Consider the following 15956-nt stretch of genomic DNA (forward strand, 5'->3'; position numbering starts at 1 on the left):
TAAAATGAATATAAATGCAGTGGCTTTAGATAGGAGTTAAAAAAAAGAATGAGGTTGTGAGCCTTAATACGGCTTCGTTAATTTGCAAGCGGCTAAAGATTTCGTACAATTTGACGATTGGTATATACCGCAATTGGTTATATGGCCAATCAAATCTTTGAAATTATGTATCTATTATTGCCTTAAATTCATCTTCAGCATGGTATATCCATTTCAAAAAAAATAGAAAATACATAATTTACTTAATTTTGGCTTTATGAACTAGCAATATTAACCACCTCATTGATGAATATTATTTATTAATTAAAAGAAATAAATTTAAAGAGAACATTCCTCTTCTTTTTGGAAATAATAAACTTTTAACAAGTGCCCTTGTGACCAACGCATCAAGAGTTCATTCTCAAGCATCAAACGGAAAATTTGGAACATACAGTTGTTACATAAATTCTAAATTTTGAGAGCCCCAAAAACTAGTAGGCCAACGTCATGACTCATGTCCGCCATGAGTTGATTCTAAAGATTTTTTTAAAAATAGATTTCTAAAGAATTTTTAAACGATCAAATATTAACAAATATAATAGTTACAAGAACAACTAAAATCGTGAAACCACTTTACCTAGTTACTTCTTAAAACAAAATTAAAATTTAAAACCGAAAGATGATGTAAGTCAGTGTCTCTTCACAAATCTGATGAACTACCCTTTAAAGATGATGGCTACATACACATTGACATACAGTACACTGACGTTGGTATAGTTGAGCACGTTAGATTGAACAGGAGTTCAACAATTACAACTTTGTTGCAATGATGAGATTGTCGAGCGAAGTCCTTTTTTAAAAAAAAACCTTAAGTTGAACAGTTCACAATCAATAAACTATTGAAAATATTAGTTTACAAATTCCTTGAAGAAAAGATTATTACTTCATGCTAAGTTTACTTTTTTCCAAACTTTAAAAATAAAATTACTTGAAACAATTAAAAAAATTTTTATTATAGCTATAGTTAGTTTTATGATAGTTAGACAAGTTTGTGAGTGATAATTAAACCTTATTATTATATAAAGAAAAAGAACAGTAAAAACAAAATGAAATTATTTGTAAATTTTACCAATTTGTTGATGGTACATTTTCAGCAAGATGATTATTTGTTTTGATAGAAAATAAAACTACACAGGTATTTTCACCGGAATAAGGTTCACACTATTTAGCTTTAGTCCTTTACACAATAGTTTTTGTCATTTAAATGGACAATGTGCCAATCACTGATTTAGCCTTGAAATATTTAAAGTCAACCTATTTTTGAAACGATCTAAAATGGTTAGTGTGCGATTCATTCTGAATAATTAATTATTTGTCCAAAAATGGAGTTGATGATGAGTTTTGTTTTATTTAATAGTATGAGAAAGTTAAGAATATTTGAATTGAAGTTACAAAAATTATATAGTTTTCCATTTTTTGGAGGTTAGTATTGTAAAAAAATTACATCCAAATTCTATTTAAAGCCAATCTAAATTCTGACACTAAATTATATATCCAGTGACCGCTGCATCAATCAATCTCGGGTATCAAAAGCGTGCCAACATCTGAGATTACATTGGGCGCTCGAGGCTTTTTTTCAGTGCACTGCCGGCCCTCGGACATCGTTTCGTACAAAAAAACACTGTCCATCACCGGACAGTGAGCTGTAAGAAGCTCCTAGGAAGAGAAAATCTAAGGGGCCAGCAGCTGGATTCGAATCCAGGATCTCCGCGATGGAATCCAATATACGCTAACCACTGAGCTAGCTAATCCCTTTCCTTAATCAATTTTTAGCTAGAAAATTATTGAAGAGTTAGATTTTAATGAAAATTCTAACTTTGGCCTGTTTCAGTTTGCCCTAATCTCATTCTCCATCAACTACATTTGCACAAGAAACTGCTTTGAAATCCCGACATTAGAAGAAGGAACCGATAATAATCACATCCTAAATGGAACAAAATTTTTAATATTTAAGTTTGTTTTTAATTTTACAGATCCAAATAAATATTTACGCAACAGAACTAACAATAAAATGAAACCAATGTAAATTACGACGCCTTAAAATTGAATGTTAAACATATTTTAAATAAAAAATTATTTACTTGATTTACTAATTTCACAAGAGTTTTATAGTTACTGAATCCTAAGGGTACTAATCTTTAAGTTTATTCTTTTTCAAATCATTTCCATTTATATCAATATTTATTAACATAGCAAACAAAATTACAACCATTTAATTAAAAAAAACAAAAAGACCGTTGTAAATACTTAAAATGTTTTCAAGTTCTGTATATCTATTTTCGGATTTAAAAAAACAACTAGTCTGGATTATCAACAAAATGACCAAACTGTAGCATTCCACCAATGAATTGGCGTTAAAGCTGCCATCAGAGTTGAAATATAATTTTAGCCCGACCATTTTTAAACTGTTTTTTTTAAAAAAAGCTTTTGCTCTATGACAAAAAAATGGTATAATAGAATAAGGTAATATTTAAGTAAATTAAGTTGTTTTATTAAAGAAAAATGCTTTGTTATTGAGAATATTAGAAATTTGACGAAATTAATGTGTGGTACTTACTTATATAAAATTTTTTAACTTATTTAAGTTCGTATTCCCTTTTGTGTTATATGCATTTTTTTTCCTGGTTGCTTTAACACTAATTTTATAGTCAAATAATTTCATTTTATCATAATCACTTAAAAAAATATTAGTTACACTGTTATTACTTTTTAAAAAAATCATATTAGACATTGTAAAAAAATATATATTTATTTTAAATACATAAATATCTGTTTTATTTGTACCTAAAAATTATTTGAAGTAATACACAACACACAATATTATACCAAAGTCTACAGTTGTCTTAGATATTTTTATTTAATATTTCCATTTTTTTTTTTTTTTTTAGATGTTAATTCAAAAGAGTAGTATAAGATAAAAAGCTTGTTATCAGATAATTTGGTGCAAAATAATTGATAAAAAACACTCACCTTTACTATTAGTTTGTTGATTAACTTGTTCAGACTGTTCCTTATCAGCTGATGTTGAACTTGTTGCTGAAATAGAAGAACTATTATCAACAGTTAAACAAAATGAAAACTTTTAAAATTTGTGTATAGCTAATTTTGCTTGAAAATTTGAAATTTTATATATATATAAAAGGAACTCTAAATAAGGATAGAAATGGTTATCAGGTCAGTACCTGGCTATAAATGAGAAATGTTGGCGTTAGACCGTTCTATGCACTGCACAGGGAGTGGACATTCAATGTAACTAGTTGAACAAACACAAATATGTAGGTTGTAGGTGTGTAACTTGGCGGAAGTATAGACCGGAAGGGAGTACAATAATGAAAAACTATCGGGTGGAACATCCACACCTACAATAACTCCCTCCATCACTATCCGAATCTTCACATGAGTAAACCAGGTGAGCACACCTATAACCATCCCTATTACTCTATAACTGGGGGTACTCTCTGCACTTTTGTCATGCTAAGATATGCTCTCACAGTATTTGGCCCGAGTAATTCCCACGGTTCACAAAATTATCATACTATATAGTAAATCTGGTTTTCTATACTAAATGAATTCACTAATTATCTTTTCTAATTTCTCTTACTACATTAGTAAGAGTAGGTATTGTAATCGAGTAGCTTTTTGATTTTGACATTTCACCAGAATGATACCTTTATGAACGAAACCCCTGAAAAAGGTCTCGGTGCATGTCAGTCTCTGTATGTACACGTAGAGTCATCAGGGAATGCGACAATTAAATTTTGATTTATTGTATTTCTATTTTACTTTACATTGAATCAATATTTTTTTAAAATTTAGAAAAAAATCAATTAAGGACACTACTATGAAAGAACCTTGAAAAAGAATGACGTGTTAGCGAGGGTTCTCACCAGATTTTATTTCTAAAGAATTAAAATCCAATTCAAAATAGTGTAATAATGAGGTACCACGGTAGCCGAGCGGTTTGACGCGAGACCAGTAAAGCTAATATGTATTGTGGTACTGGGTTCGATTCCCCGGTCTTAGGCCTTGGATTTTATTTTATGAATAAAAGAAGTTTACAGTAAAGAATGTTTGCTATTCGCCTCCGTTCACGACACCTAATTGGTACTTGGACGTAAAGCACGCTAGAAAAAAATAGGCAATTACTTTACTAGTGTAATAATGCACCTGACTACTCACTCTAATTGTAATTAAATTCTAAGGTATAAATAACACTATCACATTTATTACATCAAAGAAGTTCTTCTAAGTTGTCTCCAAGACTCCAAATTGTCATTCTGACAGATAACTAGATTCTATTTCAATTTAGTCTATCAAGTTATAACCCTAAGACAATTGACCGATCAAGATATCAGAATAAAGTTAGGAAGTGTAACTACATATCAATGAAGTTATAATCGTTCAATGATTTTATTTTGTGATCGGGTATAATACCATTTAGGAATGAAATCGAGGCAGGATTTCATATTTTCGAGAGCTTTAAAAGGGTCAGAATTAAAGGATAAAATAATATATTAACTGCAACACGGTGAAGAGAGACGCCTGATGTAACTTCAATTTTATATTTCTAATTTTTTTTTTTCGAATAAGAATCTTAAGCCAAAAATGGAGCTGAACACGACTGCATTAAGTAAGCAAAATTAAAAAGCAACAATAAAATCATAAAATAAAAGAAACAATGGAAACCAGACTAAAGAGGTAACTAAAGATATTCACTAAAAAAGCTTTAATTTAACATTCAATTATAAAGTGAAAAATTATAACAAGACGTTATATTATATATTATTTTATTGTGAAATGAAAAAATAAGTAAACTATGTCTATGCTATAATAAAGTAGTACACATTGAATTCTGTTACATATATTTAGATGCTCCACCAAATGAAATAACGGGTAAGACAACAAATCTAGATGCAGCTTGAATTTTAATTAACATTAGTTCACACATTGAATTATTTGAATATTTAATTTCTTTAAAAAAGATACATGTAAAACATGTCTCATAACATGTAAACACACACTTTTTAAAAAGTATTGGAATGTGAAGATCTTTGTACTAAAACTGGGCGAGGAGATGTGATATCAGTAAAGCCCAGCAAAAGTATTCACACCGCTGCAAAACACGTTAAATTAGGTGGTTTTAGAAAAGTAAAAAAATGGGTTGGAGCTTAGGGCGTTGGTCAGGCAGCTGAACTCAATTTAAAAGCACCAAATAGTTTTAGCTAAATGTTATAATACACACTGTTAAAAAATGGTTTATATTTCCTACCAACTAAAAATAAAAAGTGGGTACAAATTTAATTATTACAGTGTTTTTTATTAAAAATAAAATAAATAAATATTTTTAAAACGATTATTATTTTTAGGCAGTAGACGCAGTAAATTACAAACCAATTTACAATTGAAATGTAAAAAAAAAAAATAAATATTAATGTAATACTAAACTTTCAGAGAAGAGCAGTGTAATTAGTAAACTTAGTGGAAGGATATAAGGTATGAATTGAATTAGTTACAGAATCGCCCCTCAGTTTCTGTAATGTTATTTTTTAATTCGAAGGTTAATACCTATATATAATTTTTTTTTTTTTAGATTCTATTTTATTAATTTAATCTACTTTGGTAACGGTACCTTACAAAAACAACATTTAAGAATTACTACCTAATAATCTCTAATAAACCACTAATAAAAGGGAGTAAGCTCAATAAACATAAAAAAAATAAAAATCATCTTCATTTCAGGAAAAGAGATAAATTGAAGAAGCAAATGCTCTGAACCATTTTAATTAGATTCATAAAAATAAAGATGTAAAACAAAAATGCCACCGCAGAGTCATATTCTTGAGACAAACTCCAGCTTTGGGCCTCACGCTTTTGTATAACGAAGTATGAAGGACAAAATGTAAAAAATAATGAAAAAATAAAAAAGTTAAAGTGATAAATAGCAATGAAACAATTACTTTGCTAAGTATCAGTTTCCAAAAAGTCTAATTCACATCAACATTATTAAAACCAAAACCACAGCTATCAAGTTCAGAAATTAGAACTTCATTCGATGACATGGCAGTTCTAAAATTAGATTTCACTAATGTAGGACATAGTTGTAACACACATTCTAGAAAAAATGGTGCCCAATACGGCTTGGGCAAGAAAACTTTTTTTTTTTTTTTAAAGATATGGCTAAGCGGGTAGATTAAATCGTTATAGCAAATTTGGTGAACATAACATTTGCCATGATAACTCAGAAAAAAAGAGAGGTAAAAGCCAAAAGCTTAAACAGTATATAAACTGAGTAATTAAGATACTTAGCATTAGCTCTTTTAATTATTGTGCACAACTCCACCCTTTGCGAGAATAAAACTCGTAAAATATTTTAAAAAAATTAATAATACAAAATGAACAAGATATATCTTTCACTGAGAGGAGAAAGAAACGAAAAAACCTATTTGTACTTTCAAATAAACAAAAATAAACTGATTATTTTGAGACATTCTTTCTAAAAGACTGAGTAAAATTAATTATAAAACCGTCAAGAACCGTAAAACAAAAATAGATTCGGAACAAAAAAATTTTGTAACCGTTTATATGGAGTAAAACAACAGAATTTAGATCAACAAATCTGGTGTTCCTTTAAATATAACAGGTCTTACTAATTGTAAAGAATAAAGCCCCTTCCACGCAACAGAAAATGAAGAAATAAAAATTAGACTTTTAATTAATAAATTTAATCTGTTTTTGTTTAATTCCATGCTCATCTCTACAAAAACATAACTCTAGCATTAACTCATCGTTTTAGAAAACAACTAGAGTAGTGAATGTAACATTCAAATGTTCATGAAGTATTCAAATGAATATACCTCTATTAACATATATAATTTAATAAAATCAATTACAAGTTTGATTCGTGAAAATTTTTAAAAAAAGTTCATAAATATGTAGTTCTTCCTAGTGTCCTAATTTTGACAGAATTCTTCCAGACAGATTTTAAAGTGATACGATTTCAATTGAAGACAGTAACACAAAAAAATAAAAGATTAAAAAAAAAATAGCAAGAATTAAATAGATTTCAAAAAAAAAAAGCTTGACAAGGATGAATAAAATGGACGTGAATTATTATGGAACATTCACCTCGTAGAGGACCTGCTCTAATTATAAAGTTAAAGATGACTCAAAATTTTAAAAATAGACATGGGATAGAAATTCAGCACTGTTACCATTAAATCAAGGAAAGAGTTCAAAAGCAAGGTTGACGGAAATTGGATTCCAACAAAGTATTATTATTTATCATATCGTATTATTTAATTTTACTATCGGGTTTTTCTTTTTAACACCAGTTAAAAGGGGTCTTAGCAATCACATAAAAAAATTTCAAAATTGAGAGAAGGTTTAAAGGTTTTTTTTTAGATTTTTAATTTGTGTACCAATTTTTTTTTGTTATATATGAAGATGCAAGTACTATAGAATGAAAAATCAAAGGAAACTCAAATTTGTGCACACATCTGTGGGGTTAATAGCGCGCAACTTCTTTGTAGGATTTTTGTGGTGCCACTTGGTTTGATTTCCAGACTTGGCAACAGAGTACAATAATGCATAGAGAATTTCAAGATCTATTGTGTCTTTATTGGTAGTAAATATAATCTTCCTTGTTTCCATTTTTTCGTCTTGTGGAAAATATTCTGTAAAAATCATTTTCAAAAATTTGGCAAGATCTCTTCATACTTCTTCTAAACTATAAGAGAGAAAAAGTTCTGTTAAAAAAAAAAAAAAAAAAAATCTGTCATTGGGTACCCAAAGAGTTTGAGTGTTTAAATACCACTGGCTAAGTATAACTCAAAGTTTATGGGGAGTTTTTGGGGTTGAAAAAAGGTTGCCCAGATTCGCTCAAGAGGTTCAACTCCAGGCTGCAATTTCCTTAACTTCCTCTGTCAGGGTCCCGTTTAAGTTGTATCAGTAATGGAGCTTTCTATTAAATGTGATCATTAAGTTGGGATACCATTTTGAATGCCAAGATTCTGAAGATTTAACTGTGAAGTAAGTTATACAACAAAAACCTTTTTTAAAATTTTGCAATAATAATGGGATTCCTGAATTTTTGTCTTTTTGGAACATAAAATATTAATATTAAAGAAATTACCTGATTTATTTCTTCTAGTTTTTACTCTTTGTAATCTATGCTTTCTAGCAAGAGTAGGTGACCCAATAAATCTAGCATCCTTATTGTTTTTATAACAAGTTAACACTTTAAACAAACCATAACAACCAAGTTTACCAACTCTATTAAAACGAGTACAATGAAATAGTTTCATATTATTGATCAATGAAAGATTGAGATAGATATTACGACATCTACTAATTTATCCACATAAGAAACAAACAGAAACAAAACAAAAACAAATGTACAGGAATAAGAGACCAAGGATGACCGACACTATACAAAGAAGAGATAAGACTGTTTTTGTGTCTTATAGAATGCACACCTATGTTTGAAATATACAATTTGTACGCAACAGAGCGTTAAACAACTAAACACTCCTTATAAATAAATGAATCTTTTATAAATATAAGATTTGATGCAATTTTACTAACCAAGGACATACATTTCTGTTACAAAATAATTACTTTATTCCCAAATGAATGAATACTTCTTCCTTGCTGATTCATATATTTGATGTCAATCAAAAGTACGAATTAAAGTTTACGATTAAGTTGCACAGATTTCATCTCTTGTGAGGCAGACCCTCACAGCAATTACCTTCCTGACAATTACAATTACAAAAATAAAAATATCTTCAATTCGTACAGGTGCAATTGAAGCTGTGTTTGTCCTAATTGTTATTTCTTCAAACTTCTTTCTTTCTTAAAATTTATCATTTTAGAAAACAAATCAAGTTGTGAAAGTAACATTCAAATGTCCCCTAAATATTCAAATGAAAATGCCGCTATTATATAATTGAATAAAACAAATTAGAAAAAGTTTGATTCGTCAAAATAAAAATAGTCACAAATTTGAGCTTCATTTACCATAGAAATTTATACTAGTACTTTATTATGTCATAATAAAAAGTTACGACACCTAAAATAATTACAAGTTTGAAGGGAACCGTTAGAGCCGTTTTCAATTAAAAAAAATAAAACTCAAAAAAGTAATTTGAACTTTAGATCGGATAATTTTTGGTTCAAAATCCTTATTTTCGAATTCCAAGAATCAAATTTAAATGTACCACTTTTCTTTTTTCTTTTTTTTTTGTCTAAAACTGATCATTCACAAAAAAAATAATCTGTAAAAACCCACTTTTTCTTACTCAACTCATGCGGAGAAAACTCTGCACGATCGCAAAACGAAGGGCTAAACGAGAGTAGGTTCCCCCTGAAAATCTGTGCAGTCCGAAAATAGAAGGGTGAAATGTTTGATACAATATTAACTTTCATGAAGAGTGTTTCAATTTAATCGTTACTATTTTCTTTAAAAGATATTTTTATCGCTACAATAATTGCTTCATGACATTACTATCAATTAAAATAAGGATTTCTTTTTGAATAATACAAATTAATATATTTAATATTAAGTAGGCAATTTGTTTATTTTAATATTAAAGGAAAATTACATTATTAGAGAGAGCAATTAAAAAGAAAAATGACAACAAACGTTACCTCAATGTTTATTTATCAAAAAACTAGTTGTTTCATTAACTAGGAGAGTTCAGATTTCAATACTCGTTCAAAAATAAACATGAGATTACAATGAAAGGTGCGAAAACAGAAAAAATGTACGTATTTCTAATGTATGATTAGGCTTTAAATAAGTCTTGCATCTCAAATATTAGTAAGAAATTGTTGAAATGGAAAGATATATTATTATTTTTTTCACAAGCTTGTGATAGTGGTCACTTTTCAAAATTAAGTTTTCTTTGGATTTTATATATTTTTTTGATTGAAAGTCTACAGCTTAATGAAACCGTAAAGCCTAAGGAAACTCCTAGCTTCATATTTCATTTAACTATAATCATACAAGTAACTGATACCTGAAGGTATCCTCTATAAGTAAACATGCTTGGGGAGGTTGTACTATTTTATTATATTTTTTTAAATATGTTGCTAACGGAAAAAATTGTATAAATATGTTCTGAAACTTGCCTATTGTCAAGCCGTGAATGCAATCCACAATATGCTTAAAAAAGTTAATGTCAAAACTACAACATGAGACCGTTTTTTAGATGGTCCAGTATAAACAAAATTGAAGGAATCATTTTCGAAAAAAAAAATCTCAAATAACTAAAAAAAAGATACCGAGTCGATCTAAATATACTTCCATTCGACTTCGGGAAATATTGTGCTTTTCTTTAGTGGCGAAATATCTAATTTATTTTAAAATTTTTTGCTATTTTTACTTTTTTGAATTACGGAGGACACGTTCCCAGAAAAGTGCAATTTTTTAACACTATATTATTTCTAATGAAAACTCAAAATGGAAGATCATTCTAAATACTTTCTCTCTTGCAAAGAGCAACAAATAGCAAAAATGTTGTAAACAACAATTAGGTTAATCCATTAGGTGGTTCTAAAGCCTTTATAAACAAAATAAGCTTTCATTTATGAAAATAATGCCAAAATATTATTGGTATCACAATATGTTTAAACATTTAAATTTACCTTAAACATCTTTAGTTAAACTAGAAATATTAACCATAAAAATAAAAACAAATAAAAAAGGATGCAGTTATTAACAAGCTATAAGCAAAAGTGAAAGTGCATAAAAAGTGGTGAGAGAATTTTTTTCAAATAATGCTTAGATCGAAATTGCACGGCAACATATTTCAGTAACCTTTTACTACAAAAGCCAACTCAGTAAATGCCAGCTTGCTTTAGGATGACTTCTTAAAGAAATTTGATTATCTATAAGTTAAGTTTATAATAAATCAATAAATAATAATTAAACCTTACCCATAGTTAGTCAGTATTTATAATAATAATAATAATAACAATAAAAATGAAACTATACCCGTTTTAATATTATCGATAACTATGATAGTACAGCTACTAAAAAAAAAGAAGCAAACAATAACAATATGTGACAACGTTTGTACAATATTTATTTAAAGCAAAAACTCTTTAAAACGTTGCCAACTTTTTCAATATCTATCACTCAATCATTGAAGCACTTTTTAATTGATAAATTATTTTTTAAGATTTAATTCAACAAAGATCATGCCGTTTATAATTACAATAAATATATACAATAGAAGTTAATTTTTCAGTGGCACTGAACTAAGAATTAAAATAAACAGAGAAACTGCTAAATTAGCAAAACATACCTATAATTTATTTAGCAAACAAAATAAACCAATACACCACAAGCTGTTCTCATGGCCTGCGTGTCCATTATACCACAAGCTGTTCTTATGGCCTGCGTGTCATATCCACAATTTATAAGGGAATAATTATCAAATTTCCAGTGGAATAGGTTCGATCTTTCTAATGTATATCTTATATCAAATAAGTGAAAGTAAAAATTATACATATAATTACAATTACAATAAAAAATAACGTTTCCAATTACATTTACGTTTGCTACAGTTAAAATAAAATTTACTAGCGAGTATAATCAAGGTTTCTTAATTGTTTTAAATTTGTCTTAGTTACTTACATAAGCGTAATTAAAGATCTTATTTAAAAAACATGCTCTCGATAATTTTATTTTGCTCTAAGGCGCAATTAATTGTAGATTTCTGACTAGGTCATTTTGTAATTTTACATACAATCCTTAACAATATACTTAGTAAATATACAATAATTAGTAAAGGGTGAATAATAAAGCAATAATTATTTTAACTTAGTCTTATTATAGTTTTAAAATTTTTATTTCTTTGCAGTTTCTAATTGTATGGCCATTTTACCTACATTTTTTTTAGGAATATTTTCCAAAGTTTCTTACTTTTTAGTACAAGTGTTTATGTTTTTCCTCACTTTTCTATCTTCTTGTACTTCATTTTTATTCACCTGATTTTAGAAATTTTCTGTAATAGGTATTTAAATTTGTTCTCCTCTCTTGTAGCTAGGAATAATTCCGTACTTTATTTTTCACAATTTTAACTATTCTGTTAACCCTTGTCATTTTTATAAAAAATGTTTCTACTAATTTTTTGAAGGAAGTTATGCGTTAAAAAAAAATAATTATTGAAACGAAATTCGCTTAGAAATCAAGGTAAAATAATATGTTTTACGACCAAACTTTTCTAATAAACGAATTATTAGTTTTTACAAATTAAACATTTAATATCTTCTTCAGAATGGCAATTCTCATACTGACTACATTTTAGAGTCAACAAAGTTGACTAATCCGAAAAAATTTTAAAGACTTTAAAACTTAAAATCATGAAACACCAATCAATTCAATATTTTTAATGTTTAATTTAAGAACAATAAGCGTTTTTCAGTTTAAAGCAATTAGTTTAGTGTCATTTCTAAACCCTAGCAAATTCAAAATACTTGTTCGATAGATTCTTTTTTCTAATTAATAACACTAAAACTAATTTCTGGAATAAATCAGTAAGCAATACTTTTTTTAAAAAAAAACCAGTAAACTTGTTCTGAATTGGCTTTTTAGATATATATTTAATATTGTAGCAACCAGAGTTGGGCAAAAATTTAATCAATTAAAAAACAATTGAATTAAACCGAAATTTAATTTTAATCTGATTAAAATTAAAAAATTTAATCGGCCAAAATTAGTTGATTAAAATTAAATTCACTTTTAATTTAATCGGAATTTAATCAATTAAAATTTTTAATCATAACTAAAAATTAAGATTAAAATTAAATAATCAAAATTTTAATTGATTGAATTAAATTCCAAATTTAGTTTTAATCACTTTGGACGACTAAATTTTTTAATTTAATCAAAATATGAGAGAATAAATTTTTAAAACCAAACATTGCCAACGGTTAAACCAGAATCGGACCAATGCATCTTTATTCCGCCTAGCTGGTGCCTCTTCTCTATCAATATTATCACTTTTCCTAAACTTGGCACCTTCATTCTACCAGTCTGGTGTCGCATCTATACCATGTTGGTGACTTTCAAGACTTACATAGGACCACCTTAACTCTCACATTTAACCATGTTTACCACACACTATACTTAGATAGGACCACCTTACACTCACATTTAACCATGTTTACCACTCACTATACTTAGATAGGACCACCTTACACTCACATTTAACCATGTTTACCTCTCACTATATACTTAGATAGGACCACCTTACTCTCACATTTAACCAAGTTTACCACTTACTATACTTACACTCACATTTAACCTAGTTGGCGACTCAATAGACTTATGAACAGGGTGACCAGAGTTATGTGTTCCACCCACTTTTTTTTTAAACGGCGGGAAATTTCAAAAAAATAGAAAACACGTATTTAATCAAATCTAGTTTTTTTCAGTAATTGACCCATTTTTTAAACCCCAATTTCCCCAGATACAGTATCTAAGTTTTTTTTCAAATGGAACAAACCAGATCTACGCAGGCTAGATCTATTCGATATTCCAGATCTTCGATTGAAGCCAAGGGATTAAGGTTACTGTACACTTTATTTTTTAGATATCCCCTCTGAAAATAGTCTATTGGGGTTAAATCCGTAGTTCGAGGTCAAAATCGAGCTCTTCTTGAACCGGATGATAACTGGGGATGAAAAGTAGATTACCTACAAAAACATCGTAAGGAAAAGGACATATTGTGAACCCGGAAAACCTAGCCCTTCCACCTGTAAACCTAATTTCACTCTGAATAAGAGAATGTTGTGTATATAGTGGGACATTCGAGGACCTACACATTATGAGCTTTTAAAACCGAACGAAAAGCTAAATTCGGAGAAGTATTGTTAGCAAATGCATAATTTAAAGACAGCAGTCCAAGAAAAAAGGCCGGCGATGTTCAATAGGAAGAACATCATACTGCATCATGATAATGCCAGGCCAAATGCTGCTTTAAAGACTCGTCTAAAAATTGCAGAACAAGGCAGGAAAATTCTGTCGCATCCACCATATTCCCCGAACTTAGCACCCTCCGACTATAACTTGTTTTTGTCCTTACAAAATTTGTTGAAGGGCGAAACATTTAAAAATGAAGTAGATATCAAACAAGTACTGGTTCAATTTCTCGCATCAAAAAATAATACATTTTTCAAAAATGAAATACATAAATTGCGCTCACGCTGGCGAGATATCATTAATAATAATGACAATTATATTATTTAATAAAGTTTATTGGAAAGAAAAATTTGTATTTTGTTTTATTCCAAAACCAGACCGAACTTTACGGTAGACCGTATATAAGTCTAGTGAGTGGTAAACATGGTTAAATGTGGATGTAAGGTAGCCCTATATAAGTCTAGTGAGTCGCCAACATGGTTAAATGTTAGTGCAAGGTGGTCCTATCAAAGTCTAGTGAGTGGTAAACATGATTAAATATGAGTGTAAGGTGGTCCTATATACGTCTAGAGCAGTGGTTCTTAACCGGTGTTCCGCGAATATGGTCCAAGTGTTCCGCGAAATTTCAATTTTAAATGTATTGAAATTTAGAAACTTAGGAAAGATACGAAAACAAAAAAATGTTCCTTTTTTTTTTAATTAGAATTTAATTTTAAGTTCTTGCTAAATACCGAATTTCAAATTAATTAATGTTAGTGTTCCGCGAGAAAAAATTATACATAAATATAATTGTGTTCCGCGTCTATGAAAAGGTTAAGAACCACTAATATAAAAGGTTGAAAATTTTTTGGGTCATGAAATTCTATAAAATTATGGCCGTTCTATAACTCCCACTGTGAACCACGTATTGGTATGGAATTTTGTTCGCTTGTAACCTTTGTTTTTCTAAATTATAAACCATAGTTATTTTGTGCACAGATATATAAATGTAGAAGATATAAAGGGTTGAATATTTTTTGGGTCATAAAATTCTGCAAAATTATGGCCGTTCTATATCTCCCACTGTAAACCACGTATTGTTATGGAATTTTGTTCTCTTGTACACTTTGTTTTTCTCAATTATAAACCATAGTTATTTTGTGCACAGATATATAAATGTAGAAGATATAAAGGGTTGAATATTTTTTGGGTCATAAAATTCTGTAAAATTATGGCCGTTCTATATCTCCCACTGTAAACCACGTATTGTTATGGAATTTTGTTCTCTTGTACACTTTGTTTTTCTCAATTATAAACCATAGTTATTTTGTGCACAGATATATAAATGTAGAAGATATAAAGGGTTGAATATTTTTTGGGTCATGAAATTCTATAAAATTACGGCCGTTCTATAACTCCCACTGTGAACCACGTATTGGTATGGAATTTTGTTCTCTTGTACACTTTGTTTTTCTCAATTATAAACCATAGTTATTTTGTGCACAGATATATAAATGTAGAAGATATAAAGGGTTGAATATTTTTTGGGTCATGAAATTCTATAAAATTATGGCCGTTCTATAACTCCCACTGTGAACCACGTATTGGTATGGAATTTTGTTCGCTTGTAACCTTTGTTTTTCTAAATTATAAACCATAGTTATTTTGTGCACAGATATATAAATGTAGAAGATATAAAGGGTTGAATATTTTTTGGGTCATAAAATTCTGCAAAATTATGGCCGTTCTATATCTCCCACTGTAAACCACGTATTGTTATGGAATTTTGTTCTCTTGTACACTTTGTTTTTCTCAATTATAAACCATAGTTATTTTGTGCACAGATATATAAATGTAGAAGATATAAAGGGTTGAATATTTTTTGGGTCATAAAATTCTGTAAAATTATGGCCGTTCTATATCTCCCACTGTAAACCACGTATTGTTATGGAATTTTGTTCTCTTGTACACTTTGTTTTTCTCAATTATAAACCATAGTTATTTTGTG

The 15956-nt window shown here is 28.8% G+C and overlaps 1 protein-coding gene across 7 annotated transcripts in view; it reads right to left on the reverse strand.

The window, feature by feature from the left end:
- The window catches only part of LOC141456878 (uncharacterized), an 85962-nt gene that overhangs the window by 43913 nt on the left and 26093 nt on the right, over positions 1-15956 (reverse strand). For 6 of the 7 annotated variants that reach the window (XM_074133223.1, XM_074133225.1, XM_074133227.1 and 3 more), the window contains one exon: positions 3010-3075. In XM_074133223.1, the coding sequence (XP_073989324.1) occupies positions 3010-3075 (66 nt within the window). Of the gene's footprint in view, positions 1-3009; positions 3076-8170; positions 8450-15956 lie in introns of those variants that run through there. The other variant, XM_074133229.1, reaches the window with a different exon arrangement.

This window comes from Rhodnius prolixus, unplaced genomic scaffold (assembly GCF_049639745.1).
Source record: "Rhodnius prolixus isolate KJV_2025 unplaced genomic scaffold, Rpr scaffold_10, whole genome shotgun sequence".
Classification (NCBI taxonomy): Eukaryota; Metazoa; Arthropoda; class Insecta; order Hemiptera; family Reduviidae; genus Rhodnius; species Rhodnius prolixus.